The sequence below is a fragment of the Lacerta agilis genome, chromosome 5 (genome assembly GCF_009819535.1).
Source record: "Lacerta agilis isolate rLacAgi1 chromosome 5, rLacAgi1.pri, whole genome shotgun sequence".
NCBI classification, from domain to species: domain Eukaryota; kingdom Metazoa; phylum Chordata; class Lepidosauria; order Squamata; family Lacertidae; genus Lacerta; species Lacerta agilis.
Window position 1 is genome coordinate 27981714 of NC_046316.1, and position 8525 is coordinate 27990238.

The following is an 8525-nucleotide window of genomic DNA, read 5'->3' on the forward strand; positions in this document are numbered from 1 at the left end:
CTTTCATCAGCTTATCAGTGCTGTGGCATCATATAGGTGGACCTCTGTAATGGACTGTATGTGGGGCCACCTCTGAAGAATACTTGGAAATACTTGAACCATACTTCAGTTGGTTCAAAATACAGGTGCCAAGCAGTGTTCGAAATTAGCCAAGCACCAGGCAAATTTTGCACCTGACTATTGGCCACTTGAGACCAAGTGAAGATGCCTGAGTGCCAGGATGGGACACCACAACACTAAAAAGACGTGCGTTTTCTGGTGCCACACTACCCCAACCAGGTGATTCGTGTAGCAGCACAGCAGCAAAAGGTGTGTGTCTTTGGATGCCCCGCTGCCCCGCAAACCAACTGACTGGTGCGGCATTGCAGCCATGCCAACCAGCCAGATGGAGATGTTAGGCACCAAACCATGGCGCATGGACATCTCCAATGCCTCAAACGCTGAACATTAGAAGTGTGGCTGTAAGCAGGCACATTGTTCTTGATCCCCACAAGCAGAGGCTGTAATTTCTATCACCTTCCAATTAAGCGTTAACTGAAAAGAAGGCAGACAGCAAATGGGGGGGGGGGCGACTGACTGACTGGAATGCACCAAGGGCCTGATTTCTTCCCCTTTCATGCGATCAACTCTTTTTTGTTTTACTATTATGTTGCCTGACTCTCCATCTCTCTTAGCTTCTCATCCTTACCATTGGGCAAACGTTTTTGTCCCTGGAAATACGTATTGCTAAGAGTAGGCCTGAGCTCTTTAAATGCTAGTAGTATTTTGCCTAGTCATTACAATTGTTTTAATAATATGAGGACATAAAGGCCTTCCATGGCCACAGAAGTTCCTTGTCTATTCTGAGACTTTCCCTCAGCTCCCTGGTATCTGGGTTGCCTGTTTCTTAGCTTCTTCTCAAGCTAGGCAAAAAGCTCTAAGCAATACTGATGATTACGTACTCTCTTTACTGGTCTTCTAATCTGAGAACATCTTCTGCATCCCCTCATATACCACTCCAACTCTTATTAAGAGCAACATCAACTCCAACAGTTGCCTGTACTTTTGTAACAAAAAAAGAACTTGTCTAACGAGGTATTTCAGTGGTTTGTGGAATTAGCAAGTTGGAAGGAATTAGAAGCAATGCCATGGTTTAAGAATGCAAATACACCCTGAAGAACAAAGATAGCTTCTGAAGATCCAAAATTCCAGAGGCCATTGAAGTCCATGCTCTTCAAATGCAGATTCTTCAGAGAAATGCAGTTCTCACCAAAGCAAAGAATCTACAGTCTGGGCTGTGCCATTTTATCACACTGTAAAGTATCTTCACACAAGAAAGTTCAAAACAAAGAAAGCTGACCTGTCAGGGAAAAGATTTAAGTTAGAACTCTTCACCCTGACATGCTAGCATTCTTTGTGCAGGGAAATATATATTTAGCTCTGTGAGACTCAACTTGAAGACTAAAGTAACACAGTCCATAAACAGGTTTCCTTTCTTAGTGACAACGAGATCACTGTAGATAAAATTCCAGGCATGGCTGCTTTCTTGCTCAATTCCTATATACCCTAAGGAACCTTACTGCATTTTTGACCTACAGTATGAAAAATCAGCCCAGACTGGTAGGAGTCTGTGATAAAAGAATGTTGCAAGGGTATAATTTGTTCTGTTTTTCAATGATATGATATATAGCCAAGCTGAAGACCCGCAATTCTGTGTACATTGTGTGGTGCTCCTTGATCTAAACTGCAGGCTCATATATTCCTGAATAGATGAAGAAGCTATGCAAATTAACAACAAACCACAGCGGAAAAGCTTTAAGACAGTCTGAAATAAAGACAAACCACATGAAAGATCCATTGTATGTAGGCATCAGTGAACACTACAAATGAAAAGAACTGTAAATGAGGACTAATAAGAGAGGAGATCTCAGAAATGTATGTCTAGATTAGGATGGGGGTGGGGAGAAAGAGGGAGAAGGACACATCCTAAACACACATGCTTGGGAACAACTAAGTCCTACTGATTTACAAAGCCTTGTTGTTGTTTAGTCGTGTCCGAACCTTCGTGACCCCATGGACCAGAGCATGCCAGGCACTCCTGTATTCCACTCCCTCCAGCAGTTTGGGCAGACTCATGTTGGTAGCTTCGAGAACACTGTTCAACCATCTCGTCCTCTGCCGTTCCCTTCTCCTAGTGCCCTCAATCTTTCCCAGCATCAGGGTCTTTTCCAGGGAGTCTTCTCCCTTAGATGTTATTATCTCCCTTAGATGTTAAAGATCACTACTAAGTACTGAAAATGTAGTTACAGGTAGGTAGCCGTGTTGGTCTGCCATAGTCAAAAAATATATATAGTGAGAGAATGAGGAGGGGTATTACTCGGAAGGGTGGTGGGAATGGGTGATTGGCTGATAGGTGTGGAAAACCTGTTGACGAATGCTAAGGACTGCAATTAGTCCTAATCTGATATCAGATTTATGTCCATTTATCCTTTGGCGTAGGGTTTGGCCTGTTTGTCCAATATAGAGAGCTGAAGGGCACTGTTGGCATTTGATTGCATACACAATGTACTATCTCAGGACTATTTAATTGCTCATCCTTTAACATTGTGTATGAATTGCTCATCCTCTAACATTGTGTATGCAATCAAATGCCAACAGTGCCCTTGTCTACACCAAAGGATAAATGGACATAAATCTGATATCAGGAATCACAAGACAGAGAAACCAGTAGGAGAACACTTCAGTCTCCCAGGACATTCTATACAAGATCTCAAAGTAGCTGTCTTAATACAAAGAAATTTCAGAAATAGACTGGAAAGAGAAGTTGCTGAATTGCAACTCATTACCAAACTCAAAAGGGACCCAGGTGGCGCTGTGGGTTAAACCACAGAGTCTAGGGCTTGCTGATCAGAAGGCCGGCGGTTCGAATCCCTGCCACGGGGTGAGCTCCCGTTGCTCGGTCCCAGCTCCTGCCCACCTAGCAGTTCGAAAGCACGTCAAAAGTGCAAGTAGATAAATAGGGACCGCTCCAACGGCGTTTCCATGCGCTGCTCTGGTTCACCAGAAGCGGCTTTGTCATGCTGGCCACATGACCCGGAAGCTGTCTGTGGACAAACGCCGGCTCCCTCGGCCTATAGAGCAAGATGAGCGTCGCAACCCCAGAGTCGGACACGACTGGACCTGATGGTCGGGGTCCCTTTACCTTTACCTTTACCAAACTCAAAACCAGGGAGAGACCTGGTCTGAACAAAGACATTGGATTCTTATCTCATTATACATGACAAAGCTATCTTTAGCCATCTCCCACCCCTTGCTTTTTCCTTCAGGACTAATTGCAGTCATTAACAGTCATCAACAGGTTTTCCACACCCATCACTCAATCACCCATTCCCACCACCCTTCCGAGTAATACCCCTCCTCACTCTCTCACTATATGCAAGGGTCTGGTGACTTCTGTTTCAGTATATCTGAAGAAGTGTGCATGTACACGAAAGCTCATACCAAGAACAAACTTACCAGTAGTTGGTCTCTAAGGTGCTACTGGAAGGATTTTTTTATTTTTTTATTTTGTTTTGACTACTGAAAATGTAGGCATTCTGGACCTGATCCCACATGCAGTCAACACAGATGAATGTCTGGATTCACACCACAACACTCATTCATGTCCCAATAAATTGGCTGGATATGTATTTTGATCCACTAGTTGTTGCATGTCCTTCACTGTGCGGGACTCAGCTACATCCATGACTAGATGCTTAAAGTGATTTCTTTATCTAGTGTTTAGAAAAATTAGAATAATGAAAAACAACTGTTGCTTGTCCAAGATGTCTCGGTGTTCACTGTTTTTGAGGTTTACCCTGAACCTGAAAGGGAGGGCATTTTGATTTAGGGAAGATCAGTAATGCGTGTTTTCCAGGGGGGAAATCGAGTAATCTGCATAGAGTAACATGGATCAGAAAATGCCAGGGCTCCAGAGCAGAGGTTTTCAACCTTTTTGAGTCCACGGGTCCCTTCATCAACTACATTCTTTCTGTGGCACTCCTGTGGGGCTCAGGAGCCCAGTTATATCACCCCTTGCCTGCAGAGCTGGCAGCCTCTCACCCTTTTTCGAACACATTCCCTTGTGGAGTGTTTCCTCAGCCTCCTCTCCTTGAGTGTCCTCCAGGCAGCCGCTACTGCCGCCCCTGGTCTCTGAGCTACCCTAACCCTGCCCCAAAGAGAGGTGCCTCCTCACACTGCCCCACAGGGGCCTGGGACTTTGTCCATTCCCAACAGCAAGGACGGGTGGGCAGGCTGAGCTCCCTTGCCTGCTTGCCTGCTTGCTTACTCCAAGGCTGCCTCAGCTCCTGGCAACCAGCACACCCTGGCCAAGAGGCACCATTCATCTAGGGAGCTTGTAGCCAGGGCCGCTGCAACAAACAGCTGTGCAAGCCTTTGGGAGACACAAGAAGGCATCAGACTCTGCTAACCCAGAAATAGTATCTCGGGTTAAGAACTTTGCTTCAGGATGAGAACAGAAATCGGGGGGGGGGGAGGCCCCATTAGCTAAAGTGGTCTTCAGGTTAAGAACAGGTTCAGGTTAAGAATGGACCTCCAGAACGAATTAAGTTCTTAACCCGAGGTACCACTGTAATCTAATTTAGTGTGTTTATTCTACTTACATTTATTAATCAAGGTTAAAAGCAGAGGTAGGCAACCTAAGGCCCGGGGGCCAGAAGCGGCCCAATTGCCTTCTCAATCCAGCCCGTGGACAGTCCGGGAATCAGTGTGTTTTTACATGAGTAGAATGCGCCCTTTTATTTAAAATGCATCTCTGGGTTATTTGTGGGGCATAGGAATTTGTTCTTTTTTTCCCCTTCAAAATATAGTCCTGTCCACCACATGGTCTGAGGGATGGTGGACCGGCCCACAGCTGAAAAAGGTTGCTGACCCCTGGCTAAAAGCATTGAAACGGCCAAGCTTACCTAATACCGTATTGCAATTAGTATCCATTAATTGTTACTAAAAAAATTATAAAATGGGAGGGGGGAATCAAATATTCTAACTCACATCACTGGAGCAAATTCACCCGCAGTCTTAAACTTTTAGGCACTATTAAAAATGGATGGTGAGTCTCATGAGCATGGACTTTATCAGGGTGGATTTGATTTAAATCACAATCTAAATCATTAGTCAGTAAGACTTGATTTAAATCATTTTTTTTACAGAAAGACTCATTCTTGCTGGTATAATCTTAATACAGGTATTTACAACCAGATGAAGGTTTCGTTTTTGGAATAATAAATTTATATCAAAAATTACTGATTTGGTTATACTATTAAAAAGACATAGACGGATAATTATGAAATTATTGTGAGGTTTAACAAGTTAACTGTTTATATTTGGACAACTTTTCTGCTGTACTTTAAGGGAAGGGGAAAAAATAATTTACTTAATAACAATTTAAACAATTTGTTTAACTAAAACAATAGCATTATAGCATATGTATCCATGTTTGTTACCTGATGTGGTTAAACAATTTTTAAAAAACCACAAAACTTAGACTGAGTTTTAGTACACATGAAAAACTTAAAACAAATCCTTATTTCCTGATGAACAGCCTTTGGACTATAATGTAACTTAAATAGAAAACTATATTTTGAAAGATTCTTCCTCCAAAAGCATTTTATTTTAAAAATCCGATCTAAATACAGTATTTTTTTTAAAAAAAATCCCGATTTAAATTTTAATAATCCAATTTCTTTGATTTTTTTTTTAAAAACATTGATTTTTATGCACCCTGGATTCAATGCAACAGTTAGACATGCAGGGAAGTGACAGCATGCAACTACCACATTTGCACTGTGGAATGATGTGATCACACCTCTGCTTGACCATCCTTCGCCACAACATGTCAGGCTGCATTTTAAAAAGGATTTCGACATATGACAAGGCCTGGATCATTTTTACCACATGCCCAAACTCAGCCCACATTCGAGAACTGCTTCACACATGGTCGGTGTCCTACACAGGTATCACCTCTGGGCAACAAAACCTGTGTACACGGTCACATGTACCAAATGCATGCAACCATTTCCCCCAGCGTACATGCAGGGGGAAGCTACAACTGGCAACATAAAACACCCAGCAGGGCTTAGAATCAATGTTGTGTTTGTTTGTTTTTAAAAAATCAATTTATTCAAAAGTTACAATACAGCTTTGTCCACTGCCATAGTATCACATAATGATCAATGTTAATTCTCTATAGTCACCTATGGACAACCTTTCGGCCTACAGGTTTCAAACAGCCTCTCTAGCCAACAGGTGCAACCCTCCTGGAGAGAGAGAGAGAGAGAGAGAGAGAGGCCCTGCCCACTTTTAGTTCTAGCCCCACCCACCATGAGCTTCAGCTCTGCCCCCCCCAGCATGTGGACCCTGACAAATGGCCCCCAGGCTCTTGGGGGGGGGGGAACTGCCTAATCCTGTTGGATGCAATCCTCTTTGGGCACTCAGTCATCTGAGGAAAAAGCAGTGTGTTGTGCAAAGCAGAAATGTATGGGTGCACTCTGCAGTGATTTTTCTGGGAGGGGAACATTGATATTTCAAAAGCAGGAATCACCGAAAGTGCAGCTGCCGTGCTACAGGTTCACACAATAGACTTTGCTGTGCAACTATGGAGAAACCAACTCCAAAATGAATATGGAAAGCGGCCTTTTTATTTTCTACCAAGTGCCAAGCTGGGCACAATAGTTGGTTTTCTGCCCATGCAAAGACCAGTTTCAACCATCAAGCCCTTAGCCATTTCAGGGTAATAAGAATGGAGCAAGGCAACCAGCGTGGGCTAACTCAAGATATTCCTCAGAAAGACTCTCTTGAAAAGGATACATTAAAAGTATTCCATTTTTAAAATGATTTTTAGGGCAGGCCACTTTTATTTGCCCGCCCCCCCTTCACTTCCTGTTTTGTAAACTCTCTACTGAGAAAGTAATCTCTGACCATTCCGTTCACACTCACTAGCTTTTGTGTATTACCAAACACACACAGGGTGCCCATCTAACCACTTCCCCTGTCTGGGTACTTTTTTACCTTTAAGGGGGAAGCAGATGGAGGGGGGAGAGGAGGAAAAGAGAGAGAGAGAGAGAGAGCGCGTTGTGGAGAGAAAACAGTAAAGACAAACAGGGATATCCAGAGACAAACAGGGTTATCCAGAGATATAAGAAAGCAAAGCACAAAAGCATTACGGGGAGTGAGTTCAGCAAGGAAAAGCTAACGCCAGGCTTTGAGATCAATCTGGAAATAGGGAGATGAATAAGACCCATGGAGAAGTCCAGTACTTTGTTCTATAAGGGGAGAGGGCGGGAGGCGGGAGGAGACCAAGGATAGGGAAACCTGTGGCCTTCCACATGCCAAAGGACTACAAATCCCATCATCCATAAACGCTGATGGCACCAAAGGACTACAGGTTCCCCAGCCCAGGGGTAGACCGTCCCTCAGACTTATCAGCAAAATGTGGGGGTGGGGAAGGTAGGTCCTGAGACTGGCTGAGCCTATGAACTGATAAGACTGAAAGACCCCAAGCAGAAAATCCGTACTGGTTCCCATTCGATTTGGGGTGGTGGGGTATCCCGACGACGTCTCGCTCACTTGCCCCACTATCCCAACCTGACCTTGGAAAAGTTGGTTCCTCCGCCTCCGCGCATTGTTTACAGGAGACGGCCCAAGCAAGCGCCTAGTGGTTGGGCTCCTTCTCTCCCGACGCTCGCCTCGGCATCCCACCGCACGGGTCCATCTGCGCGGGCTACGCGTGTGCACACAAGAGCGTGCCAAAGTGCCGTGTCTGCTACTCCCGGGAGCGAGAGGGGCTCCGGAGAAGTTTCCCTGGGGTCGGGGAGCACGGGGAAAGCGGAGCGAAAGTTTGACGAAACTCGAGTAGGGGACCCGAGAAGTGATGGAGAGGAGCCGCGCGCGCGCGCCACCAGCACCCCCTCGTCCGGTGGTGGGTCCCCCAATAAGTGAAACAAAACCAGAGAGGAGTTGGGGGAGCGACACACACTCACCATGATACTCCACAGCCTCTCCGGGGAGCCTTTGCACGCGCGGGGTCAGCGAAGGACGCTGCTGCTGCTGTTGTTGTTTGTGCTGCTCAACTAAATCGGCCTGAGCGTCGGGCGGAGGAGCTTTGCTTTGCAAAAAAAAAAAAAAAGAGGAGGAGGCGGAGAGCGGCCGCCCGCAGATCCACCCCAGCCTGTCTCTCTCTCTCTCTCTCTGCGCGTGACTGGACAGAGAGCGAGAGGGAGAAGGAGAGGGCGGGCAGGAGGGCAAAAGAGAGGAGTCGCTGTCGCCGCCGCCGCCGCCCTTTTTTTTTGTTTCGGCGCGGCTGTGATTGCAAGAAGCGCCACCGGGTGCCGGCCCGGAAGCAGGCCTAGGCGCACTCGCAGCCTCCGCCTCGAGTAGCTCGCTCGCTCGCCACAGGCCTTGGCAATCACAGCGCCCTCTGCCGCAGACCCGCTGGGTCCAAAGGCCGCGGAGCCGCATGCTTTCTTTTTGCCCCGCGACCGGGCGAAAGC

The 8525-nt window shown here is 45.9% G+C and overlaps 1 protein-coding gene across 1 annotated transcript in view; it reads right to left on the reverse strand.

Moving 5' to 3' along the window:
- Positions 1-8103, reverse strand: part of SGPL1 (sphingosine-1-phosphate lyase 1) — a 33454-nt gene extending 25351 nt beyond the window's left edge. The window contains exon 1 of the mRNA XM_033149086.1: positions 8016-8103. Coding sequence (XP_033004977.1) covers positions 8016-8018 — 3 coding nt within the window. The 5' untranslated portion in view covers positions 8019-8103. The remainder of the gene's footprint in view (positions 1-8015) is intronic.
- Between the last annotated feature and the right edge of the window lie 422 nt (positions 8104-8525).